This window comes from Sprattus sprattus (assembly GCF_963457725.1).
Source record: "Sprattus sprattus genome assembly, chromosome: 3".
Taxonomy (NCBI): Eukaryota; Metazoa; Chordata; class Actinopteri; order Clupeiformes; family Clupeidae; genus Sprattus; species Sprattus sprattus.
In genome coordinates this window covers 18,053,431-18,071,431 of record NC_137922.1, presented here as the reverse complement: position 1 = coordinate 18,071,431, position 18,001 = coordinate 18,053,431, and the positions used below count along the sequence as shown (strand labels likewise).

Sequence of the window (18,001 nt, the reverse complement as noted above, 5' to 3'; positions counted from 1 at the left end):
TCCCACCTCTAGTCAGACGCTCGCCACCAGCCAGCTGCTAGACGGGCTACAGACATCAGATGCTAATGATCCCGATTGTGTGTGTGTGTGCGTGTGTGTGAGAGAGAGCGTTTGTGTATGCATGACAATGATAGAGGGAGAAGGGAAGCTAAATCTGTGCATTTGAGGTATGTGTGTGTGTGTGTGTGTGTGTGTGTGTGTGTGTGTGTGTGTGTGTGTGTGTGTGTGTGTGTGTGTGTGTGTGTGTGTGTGTGTGTGACTACAACAGATTTTCAAATTGTGTGCCCATGCATTTCAGTGTAATTGGTTCAGTGTGATCTGCATGATTTCAGGCCCATTGATTCTGCTTCACACTGTACACACAGACACAGTCTCATTTGGAGTAAGTAGAAGTATAACCTATTAATGTAAATGTCAAATATGTCTTAAACACTTCATTGTAGGGCTCTTCACTCATGCCCTTCTTCTTTCTTCCCCAAGCAATAACCGTATCATCCCTGTCTCCTCATCTTGCTACATGTTGCCTAAGTACTCAATCTGTCTTCACATGAAATTGGTGGTTTTAATGAGGCTTCCATGACTGGGGGCTAATTGACAGCTGTAGTCAGTGTGTCTTCCTATTGTTAGAGTTTATTAAATTTTCTAATTACTCAGACCTATGCAGTCTAAGGAGTATTTGGTGAAGGGAGGCTCTGTGCTTTATTAATATTCGTCACAGCTTGAGTTCCAAGGTCTCTGAGACAAAAACACATTTGCGTGGTATTATGAGCACAAGTATGAGGAAATGTTGCTTCATTCCTACAAAACAAGTGCATTTTATGACTTTAAGTGATGGCTGTTATGTACAGTGCCACTTGAAAGTATGTGAACCCCTTGAGCAATAAGAGTTTTCTGTTGTTTTACCATGATTTTTCATTTTTTGATCTGTGTGGGTACACCTTGGCACTACAGTAGTTTGGTTGGTTTCCTCTCTCTTTTAATCTGTGATGCCCAACCTTTTTCCTAAGGATGTCTCAGTTGATTGGTTTGCTTAATTGACTAATTAAGCACCCAAATATGTTTCACCGAATCTGTTACCTGCTTGACTTTACCAATGCAGCTGGGGGTTCACTTACTTTTGAAAATACACTTATTCCACGATTCATGTAGTTTTTTGGCTACTCCTCCAAACAAGTACATCGAATGATAAACATAAACCTGACATTTCATCTATGGAAAATTGGTGTTAAAAAATGAAAAATCATGGTAAAACAACAAAAAACGCTTAAGTGCTCAAGGGGTTCACATACTTTCAAGTGGCACTGTATATGTCTAATGGGTCTCTCATCAGTAGTATTTGAGATACTTCATAAGACCTCTAAAAGGTTGTTATACAATGAAAGTGAAATTATACATGTCAACCCCTTTGGATGCCAACTTGAACAGTATAACCTTCTGGAAAAAATACGTATATCCACAAAAAACGTAAGATCTAAAAATTGCCCAAAAAATGTATTGTTTTGTCCCATTGAAGAATGCTACTTATAGGTGATTGAAACAGATTGTGGCAGCAAGGCCCAGTGCCAGGATGAAGTGACTGAGGGGGGCAGTTAAAAATGTGAGGGGGCAAATATTTTTTATATAGTAAAAGAGTAGGTTATCATCCTGCTATGAATTTTTTTCATCCTGTGGGTGGCAATGTAGTGTCGTTTTGACTAGATGCGAACAATTCCCTACCCTACATTTTCCACGTGTCAGGGAAAAGGGATATAATAGGGAATATATATATATACAGTTGCGATCAAAATTATTCAATCCCCATTGCGTATTAGGCTTATTGGCTAATTGAACAATTTTTCAGCTGTTTGCAATAAACAAAGTAGACTAGTAAAACACTTGAAATAGTTAATAAAACTAATATTACCATGGTTTTCATCCAAATTCAATACAAAATGCTACTTTGGATCACTACTGCAATCTCAAAACTATTCAACCCCCTGTCTCAAGCACACCTGGTGCAACTTATCAAGGGCTTCATTAGTTCAGGTGTGCTTGAGATAGAACAAATAAATACCTGGACTGGCTAGGGTTTTGTTGTTAGAAATATGGCTAAGTCAAAAGAATTGTCCAAAAAGTTCAGAGAAGAGATAATTGCACAAACAAGGGAAAGGATACAAAAGATAGCAAAAGCACTGAATGTCCATAGAGATACAGTTGGCAAGTTCAAAGTTGAAGGAACAGTGGCTACACTACCTGGACGTGGCAGAAAGAGGAAGCTATCAGCTGGTGCCACCAAATTCCTGAGGAGGCAAGTCGTCAAAAACCCTTGAGTGGCTGCAAAACACATGCAGAAAGACTTGGTGGCAGCAGGCACTGAGGTTTCAGTTTGCACAGAAAGGCACAAACTATACACTAAAGGGTTCCATGCCCGGACTCCAAGACGCACACCACTACTGACCCAAAAGCACAAGAAAAGTCGGCTCCAATACGCTGAAAACCATATAAATAAGCCACCAAAGTTTTGGAATTCGGTTCTGTGGAACTTTTCGGGCCTATGGATCAGCGGTATGTCTGGAGGAAGAAGAATAAAACATATGCTGAAAGAACACCCAGCCTACAGTGAAGAATTGAGGTGGCTCAGTGATGCTCTGGGGCTGCTTTGCTTTGAGTCATACCGCCTGTGATGAACCTGAAGCTTGGGCTTTATTGGACCTTCCAACAGGATGATCCCAAGCATACCTCAAAGTCCACCAAGGCTTGGTTTCAGAAGAAGAAATGGAAGATTCTAGAGTGGCCGTCACAGTCGCCTGACTTGAACCCCATTGAAAATCTCTGGTGGGATTTGAAGAAGGCAGTTGCAAAACGCACAACCAAGAATATTACTGAACTGGAGGCCATTGCCCATGAGGAATAGGCTAAGATTCCTCAGGAACGCTGTCAGAAGCTGGTGTCTGGCTATGCATCACGTTTGCATGAAGGGGTTGAATAATTTAGAGACTGCAGTAGTCATTAAAAGTAGCATTTTGTGTTGAATTTGAAAAAAAAACTTGTTATATTAGTTTCATTCAACTTCTTAAACAGTTCTTGTGTAATTTGTTTATTGCAAACAGCTGAGAAATTGTATATATATTGTAAATGTTCAATGGGGGTTGCATATTTTTAATTGCAACTGTAGGGGATTGAGAGCCCATCTGGGTGTTGTTCTCTGTATATCGTACACTGTTTTCATGTGATTTTATGTGTACGCCCGTAACCAATTTAAATTCTGGAAAACCCAGACACTCATCTCATAGTAACCATAACACCATATTAGCTCATAAGCCTAACAAAAAACTCAAAGGTAACAATAATGTGGGGTTAATGTAAATCTCCTTCATTAAAAAGTAGAGGAAGAATGACACATGTTAAGTCCTTAAAAGGTTTCCTTGAAGTGATCCCTGCATTTTTAGGTAGCATCTTATAGTGCTTGTCCAACAGATAAATCAGAGCAGTTTTAGTCTTACACAAAGGTTTGTAAATCTTTACTTTGAGAAGGAAACCAAAGGAATTGCTCACAGAAACTGAGTATTTCCGTCAGTGTTTCGTAATGCTACTTGGATGTTTGTATGTAGGACCAGATTTGTTGAGGCACTTAGTGTTGTGACATTGCTGCTGGTCACAGGTAGGGCGAGTGATGGGGATGCCAAGTTATTTATTCGTGAGGCTGCCGCGACATGACTGAATGTGCCTCAATGTGAGTGGCAATCAGGGAAACAGACACTGACACCTCTCCCAAAATAAGTCAGAGTGACAAATGAGACATGGGGACTCTTTGCTCTATCCATTTCAGCCCAAAGCCAGGGATTGGAGAAACGATAAAAACTATGCTTGTTGTTAAAAGTAAATAGATGAGGCATTGTTTTTCACAAGATTTCTAATGTGGCGGAGTGAATGGAAAACAAATGGCTATCGCCCACTGACTCTAATCAGCACTGACAACAAGATATTACCTGTTACAAGCTACGGTGATGTGCAAAAGACCTGGACAAGGTAAGGAGCAGAAGCAAAAGCAAGACTGAAAGGAATGACTTTCTCCATAGTGAGTATGTCTCCATAGTGATTATGTCTTCAGTCGGAAGGAGAGGGTTCTGAACAACTGCATTCATATAAGCATGGAAAAACATCAGGCACTTGTACTCACATATTTAGGAGAGATCAGAGGACATTGGGGAAACAGGAGAAACAGAACGGATGTGGAGTCATGCAATGGCAACAACACACCTGACATGCCTTTCACATACTCTGAGTTTAAAATTATTCTCCTTTTTTAGATCCCCAACTTTTGCCATCGTGGCACCAACTGTCCCTGCAGGCAGCTGCACTGTGTTCACCCAGTACAGCAGGCATGCAGGGAAAGTCAAACAGTGGGCCTGAACTCCAGTCCAGGGCTACCAAGCCACAGAGAGACGACACCGGAGTGTGAATACGGGCGCCTCTAATTGCTGCGGCACACCGTCAGTAAGTCACCTGTCTCAGTGAATCACGTCTCCAGCTCTGAGCCAGACTGCCCCACCAGTATAATCCCCGAGTCTGCGGCTCGTCCTGTCCACCTCCCATCTTTCACCTGTCTCGCTCATACGGCTCAATCACCACTTCGACTCACCATGGTGACACCTGGATTGTTGATGTTGCAGTAAGTGTGAGGTATCCTACTATGGGGCGGCAAGTGTTACAGACCTTATTTTCTTGGTTATAGAACGCATTCTGAGCGACGTGCTATGAAACCATGTAACACCGTTATGCCTTTTGTCCACGAAAAACAAGCACGTTAGCGTGGTGTCCACAAAACATTAAACAAGCGCCTTAGCGTGGTGTCCACAACACATTAAACAAGCGCGTAAGCGTGGTGTCCACAAAACATTAAACAAGCGCCTTAGCGTGGTGTCCACATCACATTAAACAAGCGCGTTAGCATGGTGTCCACAAAACATTAAACGGCGCACAATTCTTTCGTGCACTGAAAACATGTTATGCACAGAATTGACTGTTGTGCTTTTCATTTAGTGGACAAAAGGCTAAATGCACTTCTGACTTTGTGGACAAAATAAAAACATTTCACAGACAAGCATTTATACTAACGCAAGCGTTTATTAGCAAGCATTAATACTTTAATGGTTCAAAATATACAATGCGCTGCACTTTGATCATTCTGAATAGCCACTTTTTCCACTTAACTCTGATAATACCGACGGTATTGCTGTGCTATTACCAAGCACTTACGAAGTACACTGCAATACAGTGCACTTACATCTGTAGTGCGTTCTGGTGTTGATTAGTGTTGTCTCAAATGGAACACTGAGCGATGCAAATGTGCAAGCCTATTACCCATAAATCTGTGTGCCAGCTAACTCCGGCCAACTGAAAATTTTAAACAAAGATGGCTGACCAAACTCCGTTGACGGGTGTGTTTTGAATGCAAATGTACATCTTTTGGCGTTTTCCCGCCTAGATTTTTCAAAGGTTACCAAGACACTGTTTTATCAGATAACACAGTTATTGTAACCAGCAATAATGGTTGAAGTGATATGCGTTGCGTCAGTCAACCAACTTTCCAAACTGAAAAGCTGTAAGTGCGCAGTATTAGACTTAGACAAGTCACCAAGTTTCAGGAGGAATTCTGTCCACAAAAGCTAAGGCTGCTTAGTCTGGGAAGTCCCGCCCCACTTCTTCCGGCCAAATTGATTTTGCCTCTGCAGTGGGTCTGGTCAACTTCGGATAGCCGTTCATTTCAAGATTTCCAGAATCCTTGGAGCCAATCACAAACTGGCTTTTGGCTACCTGGCGCGCCATTGGCGGATTTAAATTTACCACGGCTACGTTACAAAATCTACTGCACGGAGAGTTTTTAAACATTGGACATGGTGGCCGCCAAAGCACCGCAAAACTTCGATAAGGCAAGTTTTCTTTGAAAACAGAACAGAAACTTGCCCTGGAACAATTCATACAGAAAAAATATGTGTTTGCTTTATTACCGATCGTTGTATCGTTGTATAGTATCGTTGGTCTGATTGGTTAAAGGCGTGTCCAATTACGTGAGTGAAGTGGATCGCTAATGAGTAGTTGGCCAGACCAACTGAACAAATGGAATGCAGTGAAGGGGCAGGGAATTCCCAGACAAAAGGCTGCTTGTACTTTCGTAGACATCAGTGATTTGCTAAAAAATTTAATAAAAAAGGAATTATGTCCAATAGGCTATATTACTGAAAGTATGATGTCGGCAGGTTACAGAATGTGTTCTGTGCTCATAAGCAAAGGCAGCTTAAACGTTTGTAGGCTTCAGTGTCTGTTCAAACAGTGCCCCAAATCCTTGTTCAACCAGGCTCTGGAGGAAGCTATTAAGCAGCAGTTGAACTTGTGAAATTTGTGTTCTTCGATTGATATTATTATAAATCTGTCTTGTTATGTTGACAGTTTTAGCATAATCAAAATCTTCATCTTCCAAAATTTTCATTTTAATACTAGCAAGGGATTTGACTGATATTTTTCTAAATTCCACAAATTAACTGTTGTCTTAGTGTCACTCTTGAGATAGATGCTGCAAGATTTAGACACAGAAGTGGGTGTGAGGGCTGTGCTGTGATGAGAGTCTAATGTCAGCTTTCACCCAGCTGTGTGTCTCATCAAGCCGTCTGGAGCTGGAGGTCTGGGCTGTCTCCCTGCATCGCTTCTGGACAGGAACGCCTCTGATCAATGCACCTGCTGACCACTCAAGCACATGGGGTTCAGCTTGGTCTCTCTCTCTTTCCTCTATGTCTCACTCTGTTTATCTCTCCCTGTCTCTTCCTCTCTCTGTGTGTCCCTCTCCCTCAATTTTTTCTCTCTGTCTCCCTCCTTCTCTCTTTCTTTCTCACTCTCTCATTCTCTCCTCTCTTTTGCAAACTGCCTCAATCTGCTATTAAAGACAATATCAAAACCACCTCCAAAAATCATCATCTGGGAGAAATCAAACTCACTGATATTATCTGTGAACTAGAAAAAGCAAATGGTAAATGGAATAATAATTATCAAATTCCTCTTTATTATTAATTTCACCCTAATGTTCACATCACAAGAAAATCCATTCTTAGGTTCTACAAACACTGAACTGAATTCTAGCACGCAGTGCTGCTAAGGCTGTGTTATATTCTCCTCAACACAAAGACACCAGGGGTGAAGTCAGGAGCACCTAAATATAGAGAACCCTATTATTGTCCTAAACACTTATTTTTCACCTTAGTTGCTCTCACTCTCCTTAGCTATGGGTCAGAAGAAACATGAATGTGGAGGGGATTTGGCCATCCTCAAGTAGGTCACATTGTTATGTAAGATGAGGGGCCATCGGCTCTCTTAAAGCGATATAATGTCCAGCAGACAGGGTAAAGGGAACGTTTCGAGTCTCTCGTGGCCACTATCGGCTGACATAAGAATGTGTCAGTAAAGATGTCTGTGTTTATTTAATGATGGAATGAATACTTTTTTAATATATTTTAATGCTAATTTCACACACCTCAACCTAAACAATAGTGTTAGTTCAATGCTAGATACATAGCATCTCTGAGGTCATACGTTTTTGCTTTCAGTGAAAATATGATTTTTTTTGGTGAAGCTGGTCAGTGATTTTGGGTTGTTACTCAATCCTCAGTACAATGTGTAGCTTCATTTTTCTGCTAAACATTATGAGTGCCTCATAAGTAAGTATGGCTACAAGCAGCGATCATAGGGGTCCAATTGTGTGTGATGTGTGTCAAGTGGCAAAAGGTTGAAGGATCATAAAGCTTCAACAGGTCAAAGAGGACATTGACACTTTAGGAAATGTGAGCAAATAGGTAAAAGCACACCAGGTTTCAAATTTTTACATGAAGCGATTCTTGAGATAATGAAATTTTGTCGAGCCCTCTATGGACATAATATCACCAAATTTGGAATGCATCTGAAGAATATGATGATTGACTGTATCACTGTAAGGCTAGTAAGTTTGTACCTTTACATCAGAAGATGTAATTCATTATAAATCATTATGGGTCCCCATGGGTTAGTTTTGGGAGCTTTCAAGGAATCAGATGGAAAAAAAATATTTTTCTTTCAAACCCATATGGTTCTCGAGATATCAGCAAGACAAACGTAAATGTGCTTATTAAAGCACTCCCTACAGGTGAAAATCTGTCATTTCACTTGAGTGAGAAGATTAAGAGTCCATGGTTTAGATTTGGTGCTCCAGCGACTTAATGCTTTTTTTTCATGAGAGAAAAAGAAGTCTCAGAACAAATACAATAGGATCCCTAATTAACGGTTTGTGTGTGTATGGTGATGTGTTTGTGTGTGTGTGTGTGTGCATGTGCAGTCCCAAAAAAAGGTTCCAGAACATTCTTTACAGTAGGTTTCTATACCGCAGTTGTTTAATCTGTGTCATTTGTTGTCCCTGCACCGTATCTCTCTCCCACCACACCCTGTTATTTCACTGCAGTGTACACGCCGAGAAGAGAGATGAGCCAGAGGCTGTTGTCAGACGTTTTATCCACAAGGTGAAAGGGGAACTCCAAGGCATTATCTGAACATCTGGTGCAGTGCCCATAACCCCTGTCTATAGACCCCTGAGTGAAGTGGCTCCATTACCAGTGGAGAAATCCTGGATGGGTCCACCCTACATATCATCTTGTCTTTGGTTTGGACTATCTGCATGGGAGTGTCTTATGCCTGCTTAAAGCAGCAATAAGGAGTTCTATTCCAAAACTACCTAAAAGATATGCAGCAACCTTGAAAACACCACCAACAGCCCAGTTGACACTGATAGAAGCTTGCCAACACACAAACTGGTGTCTTTTGGCAGTATAGCTGGCAATGACATGCTGTAAAAGCTTTTTCTTCAATTTTTGCATAGAGTTACATAGAGAGACCAGGGCCTCGTTTCCCGAACGCGCACTTGCACGTGCACTTGAAATCGTTCGTAAGAGGAATCGTACGTTGCAGACGGTTTTCCCGACGCGGCACTTAGCTTATATCTTTCGTTGAGAAGAATTCTACGTGTGGTCAGGACCAGTAGTAACTTCACACTTAGCGATGCAATCCACCAGGGGCGTCGTTCGCCCTATTATAGAAGAAATCCAAAGGATGTTTCTGTGTATAGCACATCATGAGAATGTCATTGTTTCACCTGCCTATTCCCATCAAAATAGAAATAAAGAATATTGAGTATTTGAAAATAAAGATTAGGCTATACAAAACTAGTGCAGTGCCAGTAGGAATTATGCATTCTGTAGTGTTAGCAGACGTAGAGCTGTTGGGTAGTGTAATGGCGACATTTTTGCACTCCACATAGGTACAGGTTACACTGAAGTATTATTGTGATGCATGTTTCCTTTTCATTAAGAAATGTGTTAATGGTAGCCTTTTTGGAGAGTTACCAACAAATAAAGTTTGAGATTATGTGGATGCAGTTGAATATAGATGTCAACGTTGCTGTCTAAACTATAAACTAAATGTCATAAAGAAAGAAATTATTTAAAATGAAGTTATGGTTGAAATAGGATCACTTCTTTATTGTAAGGGTAAGGCCGAATCTCGATTCTTCTCCTTGCCCCTTTTGCTTAGTCTTGTCTTAGTCTTAACCCTAGCACTTGCAAGTGTAAGGGCCAAGGGCTGAGATCTTTCCCCTATGAAATGAGACGCCACTCGGTTTCGGGTACGTCATGCGTGACTGTATGAGCTATGAAACTAGCGATTTAAAAAAAGTCTAATGAAGAACATGGTTGCAAACATATATGTATACAACTGTGTAGAGCACGAAACAAGACTGTCGTCATTTTTAAATTAATTATAAGCCAAAAATACTTACATGTAGTGTATGTAGCATGATAGCTGGCAAGCTACCATATAAGCCAATGGAGTGGTGGTATACGCGCTAATTTGTATCCTAAAACTACCGTTTGAAAGCTTCAGTTAAGACCGACAATACTATGCATCGTTCGAGTAGCACATTTCAGATCAAACCGAGTCATTATAAACATATAAAAAGTTGTGTAGATAGCTTTATTCATGTAAAATATTCCTCGCTTCAAGCAGCCATGTTTTTTTGAAAATTCCCGAGCTGGTTTCGCGGTGTGCTCTGGGATAGCCCTTGGAGGAGTAAGGTAGCTCTCCGATCATCTCAAAAACGAGGGCCATACACCCCTTAAACTTACCCCTTAATCTTGATCAAGTTGGGTATTGAGACACCACTAGCTCTCACATGAACGCGCAATTTCAAGGGTAAGGGGTAAGATACGGGGTAAGGGGAAGTATTGAGAATGGGCCTAAGTGTAGGGTAAGAATGGTCATGCAGTTGGACTCAAATGTAGGTTAATTTTATTGAATGTATGTAGCCTACTGTACTGTATGACTTCGATGATGCTAGCTTTGACAGCCCACTCTCAGACAGATCGTAATAAATGTCCTTACAATGGGAACACAGTTTAAATACTCTGAGATGGCGTTACTATCCCCGCCCCGAATTCAGTGCACACTGCACGTTCGATGCACGCATAGGCTAGCTAATTTCACAGCAATTAACGTAAACAGGTTAACGTGACGTAAACAGCTCCTAAGAGATACTTAAGAACTCGTGCATGTTGCGCTCGTGCACCTGACTTTAAGTTGATGGTTGGGAAACGCACGTAAATAGAAAGTGTTACTTAGTCTACGATGTCGCGAAAATCCACGTAGGCCGTTAAGATACGTCGTTATCGGGAAACGAGGCCCAAAACAACATCGGTACTTCATTTACATTTATATTTAGTCATTTCGCAGACGCTTTTATCCAAAGCGACTTACCAGGTATACACATTTTACAGTTCACTTCAGTTTTAGTAATGTGTTAGAAGATAGAACTGGGCCTCGTTTCCCGATAACGACGTATCTTAACGGCCTACGTGGATTTTCGCGACATCGTACACTAAGTAACACTTTCTATTTAAGTGCGTTTCCCAACCATCAACTTAAAGTCAGGTGCACGAGCGCATTGTGCACGAGTTCTTAAACAGCTCTTAGGAGCTGTTTACGTCAGGTTAACCTGTTTACGTTAATTGCTGTGAAATTAGCTAGCCTATGCGTGCATCGAACGTGCAGTGTGCACTGAATTCGGGGCGGGGATAGTAACACCATCTCCAGCAGAGTAGCCTATTTAAACTGTGTTCCCATTGTAAGGACATTTATTACGATCTGTCTGAGAGTGGGCTGTCAAAGCTAGCATCATCGAAGTCATACAGTACAGTAGGCTACATACATTCAATAAAATTAACCTACATTTGAGTCCAACTGCATGACCATTCTTACCCTACACTTACCCTTACAATAAAGAAGTGATCCTATTTCAACCATAACTTCATTTTAAATAATGTCTTTCTTTATGACATTTAGTTTATAGTTTAAACAGCAACGTTGACATCTACAGTATATTCAACTGCATCCACTACATAATCTCAAACTTTATTTGTTGGTAACTCTCCAAAAAGGCTACCATTAACACATTTCTTAATGAAAAGGAAACATGCATCACAATAATACTTCAGTGTAACCTGTACCTATGTGGAGTGCAAATATGTCTTGCCATTACACTACCCAACAGCCCTACGTCTGCTAACACTACAGAATGCATAATTCCTACGGGCACTGCACTAGTTTTGTATAGCCTAATCTTTATTTTCAAATACTCAATATTCTTTATTTCTATTTTGATGGGAATAGGCAGGTGAAACAATGACATTCTCATGATGTGCTATACACAGAAACATCCTTTGGATTTCTTCTACAATAGGCCGAACGACACCCCTGGATAAGGTGTCGAGGGGGTTGAAGCGTACGTCATGCGTGACTGTATGAGCTATGAAACTAGCGATTTAAAAAAAGTTTCAATGAAGAACATAGTTGCAAATATATGTATATAACCATCTAGCTATAAAGCTACCATATAAGCCAATGGAGTGGTGGCATAAGCGCTAATTGTGCCATAAAACTACTGTTTGAAAGCTTCAGTTCAGTTCAGTTCAGCGACATACTCTGCATTGGTCGCGTAGCACATTTCAGATCAAACCGAGTCATTATAAACATATAAAAAGTTGTGTAGATAGCTTTATTAATGTAAAATATTCCTCGCTTCAAGTAGCCATGTTTTTTTTTTTTAATTCCCCTTTCTTCCGAACGACGGTCGAACGACGCCCCTGGTGGATTAAATCGCTAAGTGTGAAGTTACTACTGGTCCTGACCACACGTAGAATTCTTCTCAACGAAAGATACACTTAAGCTAAGTGTGGCGTTGGGAAACCCGTCTGCAACGTAGGAATCCTCTTACGAGCGATTTCAAGTGCTTTTTAGGCTAAGTGCGCGTTCGGGAAACGAGGCCCTGTTCAAAAGGAGCTTTATTAGAAATGGATAGAGCATATTTGTAAGCACTGTGGTAAAAACAAAATCTTCTTAAGTAGCATTTAACATAAGCTATTGTCTTGTGAGATGATGCAACAACACCCCTGTAATATGGTATCGAAAAGGAAAAGAATGATAGATACTGTGTTCTGAATTACAAATATCTCTCAAGATTTGTGTGGCGATTAGATATTAGAGAAAATGTGACCTTTTGGGCAGTGATTTGAAGGTTTAGATAATCATCCTCCAGTTTCGTTTGTCCCTCTGAAAAAAAATCTCGACTTTTTGTTCTTTTAGAAATGACTTGTGAATTGTGCAGAAGAGAAGCACATGGGAAATTATTCATTTACATTGGAATTAATCAGCTCTTCTCTGAACTGTCAGGCTATTTTGTATAACGCATCCTGACAAGAGAATAAAGTTCCGCTTATCTCTATATTTCAGCAAATGATTGCCTCCTTATTCTCCTGTCACCAGTCATTGTCATACGGAGGTGGCAGGGTCAGGGGTATTTTTAAATGCTAGCAGAAGACATGGCTGTCGGTGTCTCTCTCCTGTTGCCTCTTCTGTCTCCTCTCCCAGAGGCACTGTCCTGTCACCTGGCCAAACAGTCTCATGGTCCCTCTTGTACTGCCTAATTCTCAAAGGGCAAAAGCTGTCTCACAAAAAATAATCTCTCCTCCTCCCCCCCCCCCCCCCCCCGCCCCCCTCCTTTCTCTCTCACTCTCTTTCTCTCGGGTCATCTTTTTTGTTTTCATCATATCTTCTTTCTTTTCTTTCTCTTCCTCTCTCTTTCTTTTTTACTCTGTTTGTTTTTCATCTGCCCGCTTCACCTGCTAAAGGATGACAGGGGGTTAGGGAAAGTGTTTGGTGGGGGTGTGGAGATGAGTGTTGGAGGGGGGGGGGGGGGGGGGGGATGCAGACTGTCAATCCCATCCACAGAAGCTTTGTAAAATGTGCTGTTACATTTTTAATAAAGGCAGAGGAAGCTGTGGTAATCATAAAATACGACTAGCACTTCCGAAGATGAAAATTGATCACCTAGCCAAATTTTGCATGCAGATGTGAGAAGGAAGCAGAAGCGGTGAGCTTAGAAGTGTTTAACAGTTCAAGCTAATATTGGCTTTTCTTGATTGCTGTTTAGTTTATAGGTCTCAACAAACAGCTGGGGAAATCAAAACGCAGCTGAAGGAGAATGAAACAGACAATTTATCAGGTGCTCGAAAAAAAGAACGGCCTGCTTTGTTGACAATGCAACGCAACTTAACCGGACCATCCACATTATTTGAATAGCTTGTATTTGCTTTAGATTTGCACTGCCCGTCACAAATCAAAACATCTTCTCCCTGCCATTCAGCAGTACGACCTCATATAATCCTCCAAGGGTATGCACATATTTATGGCAAGTGGAATGCATACAGGCTTCAGTGTGACCACTGTTGGGTTCTCCAAAGGTAAAATGCCTTATTTAGATCTGAATTGGTCAAGGGCATATCAGATTAATGTCCCAGTGGATGTAGACCTGTCTTGACGTTTTTTTTTTTTTGTTTTTTTTCAAGTTGGCAAAACAGTGGGCCGTTCACCCTTACAGATGCCAACGTGGGGACGCATAGATCACTGCAGGATGGGGCCTGCCATCTCTGGCCCTACCTGCCTTAAAACCCTCATCAATCCATCATCCCCTTTAGCCTCTGACGCCTCCTCTGACAAGCCGAGCAGCGGAGGAATCGAAACAGGGGCTGGGTGGGGTGGCAACGGTGACAGGGAATACAGATGGCGCAGAGGGAGGTACACATTTGTAAATTGTATGGCCACAGGCTGTCTGTCTCGCTGCTTGGACACAATTAGGAACGTTTGGTGGGGTTCTGGTTATGGGGGTGGTGGTGTGCGTTGGCAAACTATGTGTGTTTTTTTGGGCTCACACAAGGTGTAAGACAACAAGTGTTTTGGTATATGTCTTTGTGGTTGTATATGTGTGTGTGAGGGTGAGAGAGAGAGAGAGAGGGAGAGAGAGAGAAAGAGAGAGAGAGAGAGAGAGAGAGAGAGAGAGAGAGAGAGAGAGAGAGAGAGTATGTGTGCTTGCACAGGTATCTGCATTGGGAAAAAAAATCAATTCAGATTTAAAAAATCTTTCAGTGGTTTAACATCTCAGCATGCTGCCTACATGTTGACTAAAAGCAACAGGAATTCAATTTAGGGTGTATTCCATGTCACAAAACTGATGGAATTGATTGATTGTGCCATGGTATTCCTGGTGAATGCACATGAACTAAAATACCAGGAAAAGACAAATAATTCTAGTAATTCAACAATGCTGGGCAAGTCTTATTTTTAAAATTGTAAAAAAAATAAGGCTTCCTGAATCAGCCGTATGACAGAATACCCTCCGCCAACTCTTGCTGAGTCATATACTGTGGTTTAAGAGTCACTACCAATATGCTGTTTATGAGTAATACACACAATTAACCCTTAACCAATGCAGCCACACGTGGAATAACTCAACACAACATACAAAAACAGTGTTTATTGATATGCATACTTGGTTAATGGCAGTTATCATTTTATATGAAAGCATTAAAAACATAATTTAACCTCCATGGGGACATCGCACATGGTTTTCTTTTCCTCAAAACTTTTGTTGCTTACATATAATTGTATATCACATATAATTATTCATAGAGACATATTTCTTGTGATTACAACACAGAGGTCACATTCAAACGAAATAAGCTGCTATGTCTCCTGCTGAACTACAGTGAACAGTGTGGTAACTTCTGACTTGCCCTGTGTGTTCTCTGGTCCTCAAAACATAAAATCAATAACAATATCACAAAATAAATAACAAACGATAAATAAAATCCTAAGAAGTGAACCGTACTTTGGAGTTTGGAACCATTTCTTTCCAAAGTAAGGAGAGTCACGAATGTGTGGCGAGGCTCATTGAGTTAATCTGGGTACAAAATGAAACCAGAGAAAGTGCTGTATTTGTTGTTGTTGCCCCCATGAGCTTTCCCTCCGTCCAACTTGACGTAAATTTCATCGCCCGAATCCAGATGCAGCACGACGCTGTTACTTGCGTAATCGTAGTTCTGGTCTGCGTCTTGGGCTATTGCACTTGCACGGACCTGTAGATTCAAACGGAAGCCGTTCAATAATTTTGTGTATCTGATCAGATGCTTTTTATCATATTGCTTGCTAGCATTTCAACTTTATTACATACATTATGGACTATGCAAGATACTTTAAAACAATAAACTCTTTTTGGCTTAAAATGTAAAATATAGTCTGCTCAACTCCACTTCCTGTGATCAACAGAAACAAATTGTGTGTCCGATGTTGTCTAGGGTGTAACATTCCATCATATTAAAGGTCGCACAAATAAGTCTGTCTTTACTACTATTAAATACAGTAATCTCATTATTTAGCAGACTGAACGGGCAGAATGAATGTAAGCACGAAGAGCAGATGCTCATAGCGCCTGTGAACTAAAGTTACGACCTTTGAATTACACACAAACTTTTCCTCCATGAGTTTGGGTGTAAATCTTGAGAGGGCATACTGTTAATTACCTAACAATTACATCCTTGGCTTCCTGCAAACATTCATATTTTGAATTCGTTCAGATCAGGAATGAAGACATATTACCTGTCCATTTTTGCAAAGATCGGCCCACATGCTTGTCCCATCTCCTCCACGCATTAGTACGTGGTAGGTGAAGAAATAGATCCCGGAGACCTGACAGGTGAATTTGCCTGTAGACGCATCAAAATTGTTTCCCAAGTTCGTGACCACATCGTCGAACTTTAGTACTTCATATCCTTCATGAGGGTTCTTCAATCCAACATAGAACGCTATTTTAGAGCTCCCGAAAGCCGCGCCGACCTCTTCCGTTTCGGTCCGCGCAGTTCCTGACGCCAAAACAGGGAAACCGGGTCTCCCTGAGTCGCCTTTGTCCCCGGGAGGTCCTTTAGGACCTGGTGGTCCCGGCTCTCCCGGTGGACCTCTCGGTCCCGGTTTCCCCGACCTCCCCGGTTCCCCTCTAGTCCCTTGTGCAAATGGCGGAGACGGAATTGCGCTTAAGTCCTGCATAACCTCCATAGCGTTGGCACTTGTTTTCGGGGTGTACGGATCGCAAATCATCCGACAAGTGCCCATCATCTCGTAGTGTGCAGAAGTCTTGGAACTTTGCACAAGAAGCGGTATGGCGATGATCAGCGCTAACACCATGACGATGCCGACAACAGCAGCAACTAGTCGCTTCCTCTGGAGAGCCCGTGAAGCCAGCGACAGAAAGTCGGGAGGGCTTTGAGAAGTAATCGTGAACGGTTTCTTTGTGGTGCGTTCTGGGAAGAAAAAACTTGATCCTAAAGCCGAGAGGGTGCTCAGGAAGAATGCTTATTTTTTCAACGCCACCGTTCTGTCGAGAGCGAAAGCCTCAGGCGGTCATGCCAGTATCACAACGCTTCAGAGAGCAGACGGAGGGGACGCATGTTGGCATGGCTGGACGGGCACTCGCTTCTCAGGACTGAGCGTGGAGCGCTCCAAGCAATCCCAGTCCCTCTGCGCGATGGAGAGAGAGAGAGAGAGAGAGAGAGAGAGAGAGAGAGAGAGAGAGAGAGAGGAGAGAGAGAGACAAGCTTTGCTGACGTAACTTCTTAAGAGGCGAACCGCGTTGAAATTTGGATTATGGTCGAAAACAATAATCGTGCAATCTTTATGTATGATTTACAAAACCCATTTCAGGACGACGAGGGAAATATTGAATTACAAAACTACCTCAGACGCTTTATACGTGTCAGATGTAGGGCTGTTGATCCGTGCGTCTCAGCCGCAATGTTTTAGGGTTTTAAAAAGTGGTTTCTTCGGCGAACTTGACACAACAGCGGAAAGTGACGCTCGGAAGAGCTTAATGCCACCGCGCCACTTCGCTGCGCCTTTTGGATGGTCGCTGTCCTTTCAGCACCACCGCGCTTGCACCAGTTTGGAGACACGTTAGTACATTCAGTATGTGTCACTGACTTTACACTCTTTATTCCCTTTCATAATGTCCTTTCATAAAGACAAACGTTTAGAAATGCGAGATGTGTTTGATCCTAATAGGCCAATCCAACACGCTTAGAGGAATGTACCATTAACATGTATTTAATGAGAAAATAGTGCGATGAAGAGAATTGAGTAGAATGGGCTTTAGAAACATTGGGTCACTATCATTCATGCTCATATCACCTCTATCTGATCCACACTAGCCAAGCAAAATCACCATTTTACGCTCTTGTACTCACCTCTAATCTCTCATGAAGTGATGGTTTCACGTCTGAAACAAATCTGATAATCCTTGTCTTCTGGTGCAGAAGGTTTAAGTTTTCACACCCTGCCCTCTCAGTTAAGCTAACAGTTTAAAAATCTTCCACAGTCTTCCCTGAGGTTTGGCAGTGACAAAATATCTCAGAGATTGTCATCACAAATTTTGGGGCAAATTTTCACTTTTTTAGATAGCAAAATGTCAGTGAAAAAATACAGACTTTTGGAAAGGTCATACATGGAAGGAATGTCAATATAACCCAAATTGGTTTTGTGTTTGCTTTTACGAAGGAGAGTAGAGTTTGTAGGC

At 41.6% G+C, this 18,001-nt stretch overlaps 1 protein-coding gene across 1 annotated transcript; it reads right to left on the bottom strand.

Moving 5' to 3' along the window:
• Window positions 1-15,335: 15,335 nt before the first annotated feature.
• On the bottom strand, window positions 15,336-16,617 carry c1ql2 (complement component 1, q subcomponent-like 2; the record flags this gene model as incomplete). Its single annotated transcript, XM_080835196.1, has 2 exons — window positions 15,336-15,515; window positions 16,036-16,617. 2 exons carry the CDS (start codon window positions 16,615-16,617, stop codon window positions 15,336-15,338), a joined length of 762 nt encoding a protein of 253 aa, XP_080691322.1.
• Window positions 16,618-18,001: the final 1,384 nt, after the last annotated feature.